Here is a 17,860-nt window from a genome sequence, read left to right as displayed (position 1 = left end):
CTTTGTCTCCTTCTACCTGCCAGGGCTAGTGAGTGGTAGCTGCACACATACACACACACCAGAGAAGAACATCAATGAAATGCACCTATGAAAGCGGAGAAGCGGAGCAAGGAACACAAACAAGGCAGATTTAGTACGACTTCCCATTTCACAGCAATGTACTGTACATGGCAGAAGGTCATAGTTCCTTGTGTAAGCCCATTTCTTATTCTTTTTTTTTGTATAGTGGGATGTTTATGTTTGTCGATAATTAATTTCACATTAAAAAAGAAAGTTTAAAGATGAGCTGCAGTGAGGCTTCCTTGGACTTCAAATGAAAGCAAGGACCTGCCTCATTTTCCAGCCAGGTGCTTATTGTTCCTTTGCAATCACCACTCAGTCTTAGGGAAGAAGAGTAAAAAGAATTCTGTCTGATTTCGTTCAACTATTTCTTAATTCTCAGGAAGCACTTAGCATTAGCCTCCTCAAAGGAAAATGTCAGGAAACGGATGATAGAAACCATGAACTGACAAAAAAGTTAAGACTGTTGGGAGTATTTAAAAAGTTGGTTTGAATGAGGCAGGGGTGGGCATCTCTGCACATAAGACTACACATGTTTTAGTAATACTCTCATAGGCAATAAGACTATGGTTAGGTTTCAGGGGCAGGATTTTGGGTCCTTCTTCAAGGTTGAAAACTGAGCTCTAGGAATGAAGCTTTCCCATGTAGTAGTATGGAAGAGTTACATGTGGTTAATGTTCCAGTATTTCCATAGCTCTTTGGCTTCTGCTCTAAAAGGAGTATGAGTAGGACCTTCTCAGATGCTGGGACAAGCAAGCCAATGCTAGAATAAAGAAACCATCATATTCAATTGATGCTGGTCATAAAAGCCTTTTTAATGCTCAACTGCTATGTTGTTAGGGAGGCAGCGTGGTAGAGTAGAAAGAACACTAGGTATGGAATCACAAGACCTTGCTTTCATGTCTGGTTCCTATACTTGGACCTTTAGCAAGTTAACTAACCTCTCTGAGGCTCCTTCCTCAACTGTGCCGTGGGAATAATACTTCCTCTATCAGCTACCTCATACAGTGCTGTTTGCAAACCCTGGAGTGTTATGTAAGATTCATCTATCAGTATTTGTGTTAGAAATGCCTGGCTTAAACTGGAATACATAGGAGAGATCTTTGCACTTTGTATGTTTGATAAAATCACTATCCTGTTCTTCGCCCATGATCCCAAATAAAAAGAGGGATGTCAGCTGACCAACAAATTTATCAAGGGCCTACTATGTGCCAGGAACTGTAGAAAGAAAGAATGAAACAGCCCTATTCCCAAATGGCTTACATTCTAATGTAGGAGATGTCAAGTAAAGATAAAAATATATACAACACAGATATAGAGCAAATAAATATAATCAAAGTAATTAAAAACAAGATAATTTGAAAGAGAGGACACTAGCATTTTGAGGAGATCAGGAAAGGCTTCATGCAGAAATTGCTTGATGATTGAATTGCTTCTGAAAGAGAGAGACTGTAATAAGGAAGTCAGGAAGAGTAGCCTGGCTTCCATGCATATGGGATGGCACAGAGAAAAAAGATGGAGTATTGTGTATATGAGGAACAGAGAGAAAGCCAGTTTGGCTGGATCTCAGAGGGGCACGAATGATGTCCAGTGAGGCTTGAAAGATAGGTTGGGAGTAGGTTGTGTAGGAGAGTTTTAAAGAACAGAGGTGTTTATGTTTGTCCTTGGGTCAATAGGAAGCCACTAGGATTGGTTGAGTAGGGGAGTTGCATGGTCAGATTTGCATTTAAGAAAAATTACTTTGGTAGCAGAATATAGGATGGTTTAGAGCAGTACTGAGGCAGGGAGACCATTTAGGAGGCTGTTGGAATAGTCTAGGCAAGAGGTAATGGGGCCTGAACTGAGGTGGTAGCTGTATGAATGGAGAAAAAGGGTCAGGTATGAGAGGTGTTGAGAAGGTAGAAACAGCAAGATCTGTCAACTGATTGAATATATGGAGGGTGGGGGAGTGAGGAGTGGAGATGATCTTGAGAGACTAAAAAGATGGTGGTGCCTTTGACAGAAACAGGGAAGTTTGGAAGAGGGGATAATTTAGAGGGAAAGACACATTCCATTTTATACATGTTGAATTTAAAATGTCTCAAGGGCATCTATGTTGGAATGTCGGCTCAGCAATTGATGATACAGGACTGAAGCTCAGTGGAGAGACTAGGCCTGTATCTATAGTTCTCTGAGTTGTCTATGTAAGGGCGATAAACCCTTGGTTAAACCCGTGGTTGCTGATGAGGTTATCAGGAGAGAAGAGAAAAGGACCCAGGACAGAACCTCAGCAAATGCTTTCGGTTAGATGATATGATGCAGCTGATGGGCCAGCAGAGGAGGCTGAGAAAGAATGGTTAGACAAGACAGAAAGCATTTTAATCATGAAAAGTAAGTGCAGGCTTTCAAAAGCTGACAACTTTCAGGGTTTTTTTTCCAGAGACCACTACTAGAAGAGGCAAAGAAGCAGAATCTCAGTGCTTTGATTAGACAAGCCCCTGGCGCCTGCTGCTGCCTCCCTCTTCACCAAACCTTCATAACCTTGGTTGGAAATTTCATTGGTGCATCACCCCAAGTCTGTTGTCTTTGTGCTTTGTCGTCTGACGAGGGGCCCATCTAGTTTACTGTCACCATCAATATCACCCAAAAAGAACCAGCAAGAAGAAATCTTCCCTGTTTGTCTTAGATTACAGTTATTTTGGAATTAACAGATGATCTGTAATAGAGTTGATCCAGAATCAGAGCAGGGAGCTCTAGGTTTTATTCAGCAAAGGGTCTGGGTACAAGGTATTGCTGTTTCAGCTCTTCACCCAAGAGCAGTACATTTGGAGAGAGAGGATTTGGGTGCATCTCTGTACTTATCTCCGAGACCCCAAGCAGGTCACTGTACCTTTCTCTGCCTAATTTTCCTCCTTTGTAAAATGAGGGGGACGTAAAGAACAATCCTTCCCGTTGTTAATCCTGTGATCCTATAATGAAAGAGACACAGATCTCTAGAGAATGCCTTGCTATAATTTCATACCCAGGCTCATTTTCTTCCTCTGCCAGTGCTCTTTTCTCCCTCCCTCCTCCCCTTGGCCTAATTCTTTTTACTTCATTGCATTTGCTGATACACATCTTAGTTTAGAATCTAACTTAAACATCAAATTTTAAATCTGGAAGAGACCTTAGAGATCTCCTAGTCCAGCCCCCTTGGAAGTGACTCACCCAGAGTTTAAACAGTGATATATAGTGGCAAAGCCAGGATTAAGACTTCTTCCTTCTGCTCTTCCAGAAGGAACATAAGAAATGACGAAAAATTTCATCCCACTTTCCCCACCACTGAGCTCTCCCTTTCTCTCTTTTCCTTGCATCCAAAGGCTTCACCCCAAGAACTGTCTGGGTGTCCGTCAATTTGCTGAGACCATGATGTGTGCTGTGCTGTACGACTCGGCCAACAGTTTCATCCACCAGCATTTTGTGGAGGTGTCTATGTCAGAAGAGTTCCTGGCATTACCCTTTGATGATGTCCTTGAGTTGGTGTCTCGGGATGAGCTCAATGTGAAATCAGAGGAGCAGGTACTTGGGGAACAGTAGACTTTCTAAAAGCGTTAGGCGAGAACATTGTCTTTTTCAGTCATTAGGGGATAAAATGCATTTTGTGATGCCTCAGTGTCTTACTGATTTGCTTTTTGTCCCTTCCCATGAGCTCTGAAGAGAAAAACAGAATGTCTTCTGTACACATCTCCATCTACTGAAATTCTTTTCTTCCTTTAAGACTCATCTCAGTTGCCACTTTCTCCATGAAGCCTTCCCAATCCCCTGAGCCAAAAGCATTCTCTTCCACCTCAGAATTCCTCCTACAGTTTCCTTTGCTCTTATCACACTCTACCTACACATTTTATATTTGCTTATGTACATGTTGTGTTCCATATCGCATCGTTAGCACCTTGAGCACAGGAACTGTATTGTTTTTCATCTTCATATTGATGGGGTGTTAGGACCCCTAAAAGGAAAAGACCACGTCTTCGAAAGCAACCCAGTCACTGAATTTTCCCACACAATTCCGTAGACCAGATTACTGGTGTCTCTACCCAAGGCATCTGGCCCACCCCAGCCCTCCTGGATTACTTAATTAGGTTATTTGACACTCCTTTCTCTGTTACCTCTGGGCCACCTCAGGCTACTTGCCACTCCTTAATCCCATCCAGATCTTCTCACAGTCTTTTTCTGTATAAAAGCACCAATCTTATCCCCATTAAATTACACAGATTCTTAGAATCTTGCCTGCTTGTACTGGGGTCACAAAAAGTGCAGAGTTACTAGAAATCTTGCCCACCCCATCTGTGTATAATAAAACCTCACTACTCTGACTGAAAGAAGGCTTTAGTGATCAAATTCTTTGGAGCCAGAACTACCCTATACCCTTGAATTTCAGGGTTCCTAGCACCCCAAACCACATCAACATCCTTACTCTTTAGCACAGTGCTTCACATATAATAAGCTTTTAATCACTGAGAATGGAATTGAATTTTGATTTGCTTGTCCATGGTCTAACAGCGATAGGGGTCCAAGAAAACAGCTTAGTCCCCTTATTCCTATATTTATCCAGCTTGTCATTCCAATATGTATTTACTGAGTACTTACTATGTGCAGCAGCACCCTGGGCTCATTTTAGGCAATGGGAAGGTCCCATGCAAAGGCATGCGACATGGCATCTGTCCTGGAGTCTACAGTATTGGAGAGATAAGACATGTACACGTGTAGCTACAATACTGCACAGACAGCAGGTACTACAGGAACTCAGAGGAGACAGTGGTCACTTTTGGTTTGGGTGATCGGGCAGATTTCATAGAGGATGTGGTGTTGAACTTCACCTTAGAGTGCCCCATATTTCAGTAGGGGTAGAACAGAGCAGGCGGGGCATTCTAGGTTCTGGACTTGTTGGGTGGGGGGTGGGGAGGAGGAGGTAGGGAACAGCACAGGTGCATCTTGTGTAGAGTGAAGGATCCACTCTACAGGAAGAGAAACAACTGGACAGATAGGTTGGGGGCAGGCAGGCAAGGGTTCATAGATCAGGCTGAGGGTGGCTGGTTGGCAGGGGGAACAGCCTCAAGCTACTCGTGCTGATTGTCAAATGGACTGAAAGCGCAGGATGGGCCTCTGAAGACAGGTTTAGAACAGGTCTGTTTGTCTAGTGTGAAGCTGTGCTAGAGTTCCTTTTTCATTTAATACTTAATAGTTTACAAAGTGCTCTCATAGACACATTTGATCCTCACAACAACTCTGTGAGGTAAATAGTGCAGGGATGATTATCTCCATTTTTTGGATGGAGAAACTGAGTCTCAGAGAGGTATAAGGACTTGTCCTAGATCCTAGAAGCCTGTAAGCGTCATAGCCAGGTCTTTGAGCTCCAAATCATGTCAGGCTCTTTCCACACTGCTTCCCCAGAATATTATGCTGAGATTCTGTTACTGATTCCTTTGTCTTCTAGGGATTACTAACTAGTAGCCTTGGGCCAATTACTCACAAACATCTATTTATTAACCTACTTGTGCCTCAGTTTCCTGGTCTTTAAATGATAATAACAACTATTTCCATGTTACTTTATGGTTTATCACCACTTTCATTACCACAGCCTTGTGAGTTGGGTAGTGCCTGTGTACGTTATCATCTCTGTTTTTCATGTGAGGAAACTAAAGGGCTGGAGAGGCTGGTTAAGTAACTTGTTCAAGGTCACGTAGCTGGTAAAGGCCAGAGCCTTGGGCCTCACATGCTCACACGCTGAGTACAGATCTGGTATTCCTTGTAATACCTGTCCTAGATGCCTCAAAAGGCTGTCATGAGGATGAAGCGAGTACTTTAAAAAGGAGCCCATGCTGTACAAATGCCCTCGGATGACATTGTTCATAGGAGTGACTAGTGTGCTCCCTCAGAGACCTTTGTGAAGTGGCAAGAACATGATTTTTCATAGTCATTGAGTTATTTGTTTAGAAATATTGACCCAGGGTGATTTCAAAAGTGGAACCTCTCCTGCATACTCACCACCTGAATTTGGGGATGTCTGTCATGCATTTTGTGGTCCTGGGGACCGCTAGGTGGCAGCACAAATAAGAAAGTTTACATCTGGATGCGGAGCCTGGTGAATGAATCAAAACTAAGTGATTTCCGTCCCATACTTTAGGTTGAGGTGTAGTTCTTCCCCATGCCCACCCCGAGGGGGTGAGTCCTGTGTGGCCACCTCACTGTAGAAAAGGTGACTCTTTGGAGTGTTTCCTTGGCGGCTCTGACATTGATCGTCATAATCTGATCATCGTGACAGCCTGCATTTGCACAGCACATTATGATTTACAGGAATGGTGACATGGAGCATCCTATTTAAGTGCCGTGACTCGTGGTGGTGTTGTAGGTGCTGCCTGAAGTGAGCAAAACAGATGTGGTCCCTTCCCATGCTCACACTTAGCTTTTTAGGAAGAGAAGATTAAGCCTCAAAGGCTAAATGCCATTGTTGGCAGAGGAAAGGGAGAGAAAGGCATGTATAGTCAAGCTGGAATACTTAGAGGCTGCTTCTATTTAATGGAAATAAGCAAAATAATTTTTTATTAAACCATTTTTGGGGGAGAAACTGCTGATGTTTCCATCCATCATGTCCTATTTTGAGACTCTGCAGCAGTCCGTGGGGATTTATTGAGCACCTGCTGTGTACTTTGTAGTGATCTGGGAGCACTGGAGATACAGAAGGCATCCAAAGCACATTCCCCTTAGTTTGTGTGGGGACACAGTACTGAACATGAAACAACTGGAAGATAGTACAGTTAAGTGCCAAATTGTAGGATTCTTCAGTTTAATTCACCATCTATTATGATCCTAATATGTATAGGCACCAGAGTGCTATAAGATTAGCAGGAATACTGACAGATCTATAACTATATGTACGTAAGCATATGTATATTTAACATAGATGTGTATTCTCTATGTAATATACGTTTATACATACACACAGTGTCCCATAAGTCTTTGGGACATTCTGTATATGTTTCTATAGCTATGCTTATATCTTTTCCATTGCCTAGCAAAGCACATGAGATACGCACAGAGACACACATACATGGTACTTTGTAAATTGTGAAAGGCTGTATAACTATGAACTGCTATTGTTTTAAACTACCTAATGTTTACTGAATATATACTTAAGACTTTATATCATTGTGAAGTAGAGCAGTTAAAAAAGGTTTCATGGAGTTGGGACTTGATCAAGGCCTTGAATGATCAGGGCCTTAGCACAGTGCCTGGCACATTGTTATTGTTGTTCGGTCACGTCTGACTCTTTGTGACCCCTTTTGGGGTCTTCTTGGCAGACATACTGGAGTGGGTTGCCATTTCCTTCTTTGGCTCATTTTACAGATGAGGAAACCGAGGCACACAGGGTTACATGACTTGCCCAGGGTCACACATCTAGTAAGTGTCTGAGGCTGGATTTGAATTCAAGTCTTCCTGACTCCAGGCCTAGCACTCTATCTATTGTGCCATCTAGCTGCCCCAACCTGGCACAAACAAGGCACTTAAGAAATGTTTATTGATTGAATGATTTGTATGAGCAAAGGAGAGAAGAAAAGCCATTCCAAGAAAAGGGAAGAATACAAACAATAGGACTACATGTGTCAAGTTCATAGGACAGTGACTAGAGCGAAGGGTTCAAATTGAGTAACAATAAGATGTAAAGTGGGACAGGTGGAGTAGGGCCATGTTGTGGTAGAGGACCTTCTAAGCCAAACAGCATTTAGATTGGAGGTCACAAATTAAGGAGCTTTTTGAGCACAGGGGCAGTATGCTCTTCAAGGCTGGGCTAGGCTGTCCAAGGCTGGGCTAGGCTGGCCTAGGCTGTAAGAATGGAAAATAAGGAATGGATGTGAAGGACAGAAATAATATTGCTAGGGCTTCATGACTGACTGGATGTGGAGGCTGGAGAGGTGCAGTCCAAGGTGACTTCAAGTGGTCAGCCCAGGAGAATGGTGATGCCATTAACGAAAGGAGGGCTTCGTCATATTCTTGTAATTCATAAATAATTTGACTTTCAGAAAGCAGTTCTGCAGCCAGGCTGTCATTGCTCTTTTGCCTGGCAGGTATTTGAAGCTGCATTGGCCTGGATTAGGTATGATCAGGAGCAGCGAGAGCCCTGTCTTCCTGAGCTTCTATCCAAAATCCGCCTGCCTCTTTGCCGGCCTCAATTCCTGTCTGATCGGGTACAACAAGATGACCTCGTACGCTGTTGTCACAAGTGCAGGTGAGCAAGGCCCAGATTGAACTCTGTCCCTGCTGCTTTGCGGAGCGTCAGCTCTCTCTCTCTCGAGAAGGGGTCATGCTTGTCAAGGGCCCTTCGAGGGCTTCACAGTTTACAGCACCTCTATCTCAGCACCGTCTCCTTTAATCCTTGCAGTGACCCTGGGAGATAGTCCGAGCCTTATCATCCCCAAAGCTCAGAAAGGACCTGCCCAAGGCCATACAGATAATGAAAGACAGAAATGGGATTTTATACCTGGTCTTCTGACTCCAAGTTCAATGCTTGAACCGCAACCATCATGCCACACTTCTTTTCATTAAAGATGATTTTAGATGGCACTCATATTGCCAGTACAGGGAGCAGCTTAGAAAGGAAAAGAAACACATCCCACGTTAGCCAGGAACTTCACCTTTTGTCACTGTATCCTAGGAAGGAGGTTGTAGATCCCCAAGTTCCAGGTTCCATGTAAGACTTCTGCCTCACAGAAAGAAAGACCAGGAGAAGGAAGAAAACTTCCTGTTCCTTTTTTGGGTGTCTGTCCCCCTGTTCACTCTGTACTTTTCCCCTTCCTCATCCCTGACTCTATGTTTAAATTCACAGGTCGTTAAAAAACTCCTAGTTTTGTCTCCTTGCTCCCCGCCCCTCCCACAGTCTCCTTCTGCCAGCTCCCTTCTTGAACAGCATCATCAGCCCACTTGGGTGGCACAGAGGCCATTTGCATATTTCTTTGATCTCATTGTTATCTCAGGTTAGGCAATTTTAATTTAGTTCCCCAGGGCTCCAGGGTGGTTCCAGATCTAGTGACTTAGGGATCAGGAAGGTCACCACTGGTGTATGAAATCCTAAATTAGGATGACTAGCATGCCAGTCAAAAATGTCACTGGCTCCACTTTGATATTTAGGTTGGCCTAGTATCTGGCTTTGAAAGGCTACTGTCTCAAAAGTATACTTAACAGATTACCCAGTATTTTGCATAGTCACAATTACAAAAATATTTTTTTTTCATTCTTAGCCACAACATTATACTTATTTGCTATTTCCTTTTTTTTTTTTAAGCCATTCTCAGTACCCTCCTTTTTCTCTCCTTTCTGGGCACAGTCCATTGTCTTCTTCATTTTTTAAATCCTTACTGCCTTGTTTCTTTTCTCTTTTCTGTTACTCTTCTTATGTCTAACTCCCCTTTTTTTTCCTTCTCTCCAGACTTAGCCACTCTTTCCCTACTTTTGCCCAAGTAGCTCCTTTCTCTCTTTGGTCCTAGTCACCTTTTCAAAATGTCTCCTAAAAATTCAGTCCTAAGCTTTTATAATACTGTTTGCTCCTGAGTAAAACTGGAAAACAAGCAGGTAGGTCTTTCTTTGGCCTTTTTCACCAGATTTCAAGACTTCATTATAAAGTGGTACTACAGCATAGACCCCCCCAAAAAACCTGTGTCATGTCATGGTTCCGCTTGGATCTCCATGGCGTTGGGGCCTAGTAGGCAGTAGAGGCCCAACTCTCTGGGCAGCCTAAAGCACCTCTCAAAGTCCTAGAGGAAAGAGCATTTTATTCTGAATCTTTTATCACTACAGTTCAGCTCCTGTTATCCTTAAGAAGCCTCTAGATTCTTCTTCTTGATTCTAATTTCTTCCCTGTTTAGTTTATTCTGAACAAATCAAAGCACTGATTTCATTTTTTCAGTATCATGTTAACCCCAGACTCTAGCTCAGAAACCTTCAATGGCTGGCGACTGTTCAGTCCAGTTGCCTACGATAAAGTCAAGACTTCTTAGTCTGCCATTCTGAGTCTGGCTTCTACCTACCTCTTCACCTTTATCCCTCCCTACTCCTGCTCTGGCATGAACCCTTCATTGCAGCCAACTGCTCTAGTCATCATTCTGCAAACATTCCTTGAGTTTTACCACCTCTCTGCCTTTTTTTACTTCTATCATTTCCTTCACCTATAATGCCCACCTCTGATTCCAGTCTATGGGAATCTAACCTGTCTCTCAGTACCTATAGGTGGTAGGAGTGACCCCTTAAAATGAGTAGTTTAGGAAGATTAATTGGGCAGTACCCTTAGCATGAGAATAAAATAGTATTCAACAGGACCGAAACAGCTGCCATTTTCTTAATGCTTTATTTGGGTCAGTTAGCTTAGAAGGGAGGGCTTTGCATTATGTCCCAAGGGTCAAGTTCAGGTAGTCCTGTTCCCAAAATGAGGCTCTTGAGTGTTGGAGCTCTAGTGTGGCAGCCATCCTGAGCAGCATCTTGGGAGTAGGAGAAGGGACCCCCTCTAAGTCTGTCCTGTTTCTGGACCCATTAATAGCATCTTGCAATTCTGTGGCATTTTAGGGTTTACAAAGCACTTCCCTTATACCAACCCTGTGAGGAGGTTGGTGGTATAAATATTATTATCCCATTTTGGCAGAGGAAGAAACAGAGGCTCACAAAGGAGACATTCTTACCCAGGGTCACACAGCAAGAAAGTGTCAGGGCTAGAACTTGAACCAAGGTCTTCTGACCCTAATTTTTTGTACTTTCTGTTATACCACACTGCCTTTCCAAAGACAGAAGCATTAAGAAATTAGGAAAATCCAGTCCAGTTCCCCCACACTCTCCAGTGTGGCTTAGTAGTTTCAGTTCCATTTCATATTATTGGGGCATTTCGACCCTAGGAAGACCTGGGAATGATTTGCTTTAGGTGAATTAAGTTATTACATTCTGTATTGCTAAGCCTTCCCATGCTAGTGGGGATCAGTTTATGTGCCTCCTGGTGACCTGTGCCTTAATCCATGGACAAAAGCTAATTCTGAGCTCAAGGGTAGTGTATGACCTAGTTGGCAGTTGGCAGCTACATCTCTGGCTGTTACTGCTGGGGACCTGTTACATGAAGGATCAGATGGATTTTAGATTAATTGTGCAAGGCAAAGTTGTGGGTTAAAACAATTTGAAGAGAGGGAAGGTTATTACTGATACTCAGAATTGTAATTTGGAATGATCGCAGGCTAGGCATGCCAGTCCAAACGTTATTAACCCCTATTTAGGTCACCCATACACCTGGATTTGGAACATCTACCAGCTCAGAACATTTACCAGTCCAGGCATTGTTTCTCATGTTCATAGTAATGAAATAATTTTTCCCCTTTCAGCAGAGCCTTATGCCTATGCACCTTTCTTCTTCCTGATCCCAACCCCCTTCTTTTTCTTCCCTTTATGAAGTTCTCTCTCCTGTGGCAGATTCATCGATCAAACTGCTTTCTGGTCTCTGGTGGTGGGTTTTTAATTTCCCAATTGATTTTTTTTTTTAGTAGCAGATCTTTTGGTTATTAACTCCAGCCCATCAGCAGAGTATAGTTAAGCTCCCAAGTGACTTGCCGGGCAATAGAATGTGTACTTGTACTTAGCAAGGAAGCATTTGCTTGTTCCCAGAAAACATAAGATGTAATTGACTCAGGAATGAGCAGACGCCTGGAAACTTGCCCTCATTAACTCCACAAAACTCACACCAACACATAGTCATGCTGCCATTTGGGATCCCTCAGGTCTGTGGTTTTTGACAGCCATCCCTATTTTTATTTGAGAAAGGGGAACTTGGGTATTTCTTTTGGGAGGAAGGAACCACATGCTGGAGTTTGGCAGTCTGCTGGGTTGAATGTGAGTAAATTATCTTTCTTACCTTGTGCTTCATTTCAGGGACTTGGTGGATGAAGCAAAAGACTATCACCTCATGCCAGAGCGCCGGCCACACCTGCTGGCCTTCAAAACTCGGCCTCGCTGCTGTACTTCCATTGCGGGGCTCATCTATGCAGTGGGAGGGCTTAACTCAGCAGGTATCTTGCAGCTCCCCTTTGGAATGATAATTGTTCCCTTTTCCCCATCAGAGGGGATTCGCCAGAAGAGTTTAGCAGCATACCCTTTTGGTATTCACCCTTTCAGATACTTGGCTTACTTTTGTGCACTTCTTGGGTTTTTTTTAAATGACTGTGTTTATATTGTTAATGTTTATCGAGTATCAGTAATGCGAGTAATATGCATCTTTTCCCATTGTGTTTATGATTAGAGATTTGCCACCTAATTAAGGGGAGAGGAGAGAGTAAAGAAAAGAATCTAACAATCATGCCAATATTAGGCCAACACAGTTTAGCCAAGTCTCTAATATCAAAGCTTTAAGAAATTAACAATTCTAGTTACTTTCTTAAAGCTCTGATATGGGAGACTCACCTAAATTGGGTTATTGCAGGTTCAAGTTGCCATTCATTGCTTTTGGTAAGCAGGTCCTGCCATTTCTTCTCCTTTTTACTCTTCACTCTCCCTGACCAAGGATTTTATGGATGAAACAAAGGAGGTGATCCACTTTCCTACTTATGGGTAGTGGTAGCACAAGATAAGAGACAGTTTCATTTGAGAAATCTACCCCAGCCACGGTAACACTGAAGTGGTGCAGGACTGGAATGGTTACCCTTAGGAGGGGCATCCAGAAGAAAATGTGTATACTGAGTTCTTTGGAATAAAAGAGAATTTAGATTGTTATTACGGATAGGGCCTGGACCTGTGACTTCATAGGTATGGGGAATTCCTGAATGAGGAAACTCCCAACACCAAAGCAGTCACCTTCTCTACACCATGCAGTCTTAGAGAATTGCCTAAGTGCTAAAGCATGAAGAGATTAAGAGACACCCAGCAGGGGGCAGCTAGGTGGTGAAGAGAGTAGAGCACCAGCCCTGGAGTCAGGAGGACCTGAGTTCAAATCCGACCTCCGACACTTGACACATATACTAGCTGTGTGACCTTGGGCAAGTCACTTAACCCCAATTGCCCTGGGGAAAAAAAAAAGAGAGACACCCAGCCAATAGGTGCCAGACACAGGACTGGAGTCTCCCTGGTCTCTTTCCAGGCCTTTCTGGTTCTCAGCATAGTTGTCTTAGCCATTGGGGCCTGCTGGCTCTCTGAAAGTAGCTATTATTTAGAGATGTGTGTGTCTCTCCAGCCCTTAACTTAAAGCTTTGGTCCTAATAGGATGTTCTATATGACAAGCATAAGAAGTTACATTGAGGTGCTACTTCTCTGCTGCTAGCTCTAAGCCAGGAGTTTAATTGATTGTAGCTGATTTTCAGTGCTGAAAACTATCCTCTGCTGAGGATGAAATGGGTCTTGGGTTTGTCTAGTGTCCTAGAAAGCATAGCATGAGCAAAATTTTCACAATGGCAGTACCCACAGATGAAGTTTGTTCTTGAAAATGTTTACAACAGACCTAGTATCATGGTATTTTGTCATTCTGCAGACGTTTAGAGTCAAGTGAATGCTCTGTCTAGTCACTCCCCATAAGTAGCAAACTAAATGTATGGGATCATTTGTTTTAATTTGAGTAGCAAATTTTTATGCAGGTGATTCGCTGAATGTGGTCGAAGTGTTTGATCCCATCGCCAATCGATGGGAGAAGTGTCAACCCATGACTACAGCCCGTAGCCGTGTGGGAGTGGCCGTGGTCAACGGACTCCTGTACGCCATTGGAGGATACGATGGCCAGTTGCGGCTGAGTACTGTGGAGGTATACAACCCTGAGACGGACACCTGGACCAAAGTGGGCAGCATGAACAGCAAGCGAAGGTATTTGGATTTTGAATTCTGCCGTGTTGTTTTTCTGTTTTATTTCATCCATTCATTTATTCATTGAGTAAATATTTGTTGAGTCCTCTATGTACAGTGAGGGATGCAAAGTAGTAAAGTTAGGACTTAGAGGGGGGCCTTTTGGACCATCTGGTCCAATCTCATTTTATTGAGGAGGAAACTAAAGTCTGGGCCTTTTCACAGTGCTTGTAAGGTACTCTAGATCTCCTGAAGACTTACCCCCACACATGTACACACAGAAAGTGAAATAGAATGTAAGTTCCGCATAAGTGGGATAGTGAGTAAATGCTGTAGGAACTCTGACGAGAGCTGATTACAGGAAGCCAGAGGGATGATAGGAGGCTTCATGGAGCTCCATTAGAGGCTGGATTTGGAATCACACATCCCAAATGCTAATCCCTGGGGGACCTTAGGCAAGTCATTTAGCCTCTTGCTCCATCAAATGAGAACATTGATGACATGGCCCCTAAGGTCCCTCTCAGCTCTGAATTTATGATCTTAAGAAACCTCAAATGGACTTAAGTGGATAAGATTTCATGTTCTAGGGCAGGCTTGTAGATACAGAAAGTTACCCAAAGTAACTGCTCCATCTCCTTTCCCCCCTAGTCCCTGACTACCTAGTTTAAACTGAGAGATGGAGATTAAGCCACTATTCTAACTTCTGGTTCACAGGCAAATAGGGGCCTGGCTTTGGTTCTGACATTGGAATCGTGACATGTCTGGATGCTCTTCTGAGTGCCACAAGATGGCTCAGTGGGCTGAACCGTGCTGTAAATAGTTGTCTGCATGGCGTATAGTTCAAAGAACCTTTAACTTGGCATCAGGAGACCTGGGTTGAAATGACCCTGGTCAAGTCACTTCACTTTCTGAGGATAAATCTTCTCATCTATAAATTGGAGATGGTAATTCTTACACTGAGAGGCAAGATGATGTAGGGAATATAAGATTAGTCTCAAAGTCAGGAAGACCTAGTTTCAAATCCTACCTCTAACATATAGTAGCTGTATGACCACGGTGAGGTCATTTAACCTCTTAGTTCTCTTAGTCTAAGTTATAGATAAGTTGCTGATCTGCACTGGTGACAGGAGTTTGCATATTGGAAGCTCTCCTCACCAATGAAACACAAGTTTGGCTCTCCCTCTAAATAGGGGGAAAAATGCATGTTCTTCATGTCCTTGATTTTCTGTGAGCAGAGTACCCTGTAAATGATAGATCACTATAAAAATTCATATTACCAGTATGAATTTTCTCTATCATGGTTACTTTCTCTCCATCCCTCAATTTCTTTTCTAGAAATAAGAAAAGAAGACTAATTTACCTTTGTTTTAAAGCTTTTTGCTACATAAATGGTTAATGGTAATAAATTATATATTGTTTCATTAAAGGCATTTGTGTAGATAGATGTGGTGCTTCGTTTTCTAACTAAGGAAATAGTGTTTATATTTATGGCCAAAAATAATGAATCTGTGCTTTTTTTGTGCTATTTAAATCCTATTTAGATAGGATCAAACTGTGGTTTGTCTTAGAATCAAAGAAAGCATCATATATAACCCACTTCTCGAAACCCACCGGTTAATGCCACGTCTGCACTTTCTTCCCACTACTGATGCTTTTGGTGACTTTCCTCTTCCCACTCTTTGGATATAATATGGCATTTCTGTGGCTTTAAATGTTCCATTGTCCCGTATCCCCAAATTTTACTTATTTCCTTTTTATTTGGGGCAGGGGTGAACTAAGGTGGACAGTTGCCAGTTATCTTCCATTTAATTTCATTTACTTACTTTCTTCTCATTAATTTTAACAGAATTTGAAATATAACTTGGGAAGGCACGCTACTGGTCTGGTTACTCTCTATTTTTGAGTAATGCTCTGTTATTTAATAGTTTCGATATAGCCCCATTTCATTTTCATTAAATTATAGGCTTCATTAAAATGTTCTTAGTACTTCGGTAAGCTTGAACAGTAATCTCTTTTCAGGCATTCCCTTCCTTACAGTGCTTTTGGGAAGAACTTTCATTCTCCAGTTTTTTTTTCCTTTTACTTAGGTTGAGTGCTACAAATTTCTTGAAGCCTTCCTTCTAAGACCCCACGTCCACCCCCACCCCACCCCCAGCCCCACACTAAAGTCTTCCTCCTTGAAACTTGCTGGCTGGGCCACTCATTTAGCAATTGTACTGCTTTTGACACCTTTCGTATTGTACGATTGTACATAATTGTACGATTGCTATTTATAGGCTGATTAATGGGCATAAGATTGTGTGCTTAATGTTGGTATTTTCCCAATTGCTTTTCACCCACTGGAGCTTAGAGGAAACACTGTGTGTGTTCTCTCTCTACTTGACTGCTGTGGGACAGTGTAGTGAAATAAACAGAATGTGGACCAGAGAGCCAAAAGACCCATGCCTTTATCCAGATCATACTGTACTGCTCCACCCTGTTATCAGTGACTTGGATAAACAAGTAGATGGCATGCTTATCAAATTCTCAGATGAAACAAAACTGAGAGGGATTGTTGGCATCCTAGATGGTACATTTATTAAGCACTTACTGTATGCCAGGTAATGGGGGGATACAAAGAAAAAAGAAACAGTCCCTGTCCTCTGAGACCTTATATTCTGTGGGGGTGGGAGGACACAGGGTACATATGTACATATATATAAGTACATACGGGGTATAAACAGAAGTAAGTCCAAGGTGGTTTTGTGAGGGAGGGAAGTCATTAGCATCTAGAAGGAGAGAAGGGATTAGGAAAGGCATTGTGTAGATGGTGATAGGAGTAGGTGAAGAGGTTGTCCATTTCAGGTACGTGAGGCAGAGCCAGTGCAAAATGTAGAGATGAGAAATAGGGTGTTGTGTGGGAGGAATGGCAAGAAAGCCAGTTTGATGAGACTGTGGAGTGGATGAGGTGGAGTAATTTATAAGACTGGAAAGGTAGGTTGGGACCAGGTTGTAAAGGAAGATTCTGCCTTTTCAGGTTGATGGCAAACCACTGATGTGACTATTCAATTTTTCTACCTGTCTAAAGAAAACTTTTTCTTTAGTGCCTTCTGTACCTGTGCCTCACCCACATATCCCATGAAAGACTTGGCCATGTGTTTTGGTAAAATCAGGTCATTTGTAACTGTAGCATTTCTTTATCTATCATGAGTCTAGTGATCCCATCAGAAAAAGGAAATAAAGTTAGCTGGCATGACTTGTTCTTTTTTTAAATAGTATTTTATCTTTTTCAACTACATGTAAAGACAATTTTTAACATTCATTTTTTAAAAATTTTGATTTCCCAGTTTGCTCCCTCCCTCTCTCCTCTCCCTCTTCCCCAAAATAGTAAGCAATTTGATATAGGTTATATATGTGCAATCATATAAATCATATTTCCATATTTAGTTATGTTGCAAAAGAAGAAACAAGCCAAAATGAAAAAAACCACGAAAAAAATAAAGTGAAAATAATATATTTGATCTCCATCAGTTCATTGTCTAGAAGTGGATAACATTTTCCATCATGAGCCCTTTGGAATTATCTTGAATCATTGTATTGCTGAGACGACCTAAGTTATTCATAATTGATCATCTCACAGTGTTGCTGTTACTGTGTACCATGCTGTCCTGGTTCTGCTAACTTCACTTTGCATCAGTACATGTAAGTCTTTCCAGGTTGTTCTGACGTGCACCTGCTCATCATTTCTTATAGCACAATAGTATTCCATTACGTTCATATACCACAACTTGTTCAGACATTCCCCAATTGATGGACATCCCCTCAATTTCCAATTCTTTGCCACCACGAAAAGAGCTGCTGTCAATATTTTTGTACATGTAGGCCCTTTTCCCTTTTTTATGATCTCATGACACTGCTTCCTTTTCTAGATATTCTATAATCCTTCCTGGAAAAAATATTTTGATTCTTCAATGGATATGTGATTTCACTGATGTGGGTACTCCCTCCATGCCTGGAA

General features: G+C 42.3%; 1 protein-coding gene across 3 annotated transcripts in view; it reads left to right on the top strand.

The window, feature by feature from the left end:
* Positions 1 to 17,860, top strand: part of KLHL18 (kelch like family member 18) — an 87,396-nt gene that overhangs the window by 54,464 nt on the left and 15,072 nt on the right. For 2 of the 3 annotated variants that reach the window (XM_036738545.1, XM_036738547.1), the window contains exons 4-7: positions 3,399 to 3,597; positions 8,142 to 8,302; positions 11,971 to 12,107; positions 13,647 to 13,884. In XM_036738545.1, coding sequence (XP_036594440.1) covers positions 3,399 to 3,597; positions 8,142 to 8,302; positions 11,971 to 12,107; positions 13,647 to 13,884 — 735 coding nt within the window. The remainder of the gene's footprint in view (positions 1 to 3,398; positions 3,598 to 8,141; positions 8,303 to 11,970; positions 12,108 to 13,646; positions 13,885 to 17,860) is intronic. The other variant, XM_036738546.1, reaches the window with a different exon arrangement.

Source organism: Trichosurus vulpecula, chromosome 9 (assembly GCF_011100635.1).
Source record: "Trichosurus vulpecula isolate mTriVul1 chromosome 9, mTriVul1.pri, whole genome shotgun sequence".
In the NCBI taxonomy this organism is placed as follows: Eukaryota; Metazoa; Chordata; class Mammalia; order Diprotodontia; family Phalangeridae; genus Trichosurus; species Trichosurus vulpecula.
The sequence above is the reverse complement of the archived record's forward strand: the minus strand, read 5'-3'. Positions and strand labels throughout refer to the sequence as shown.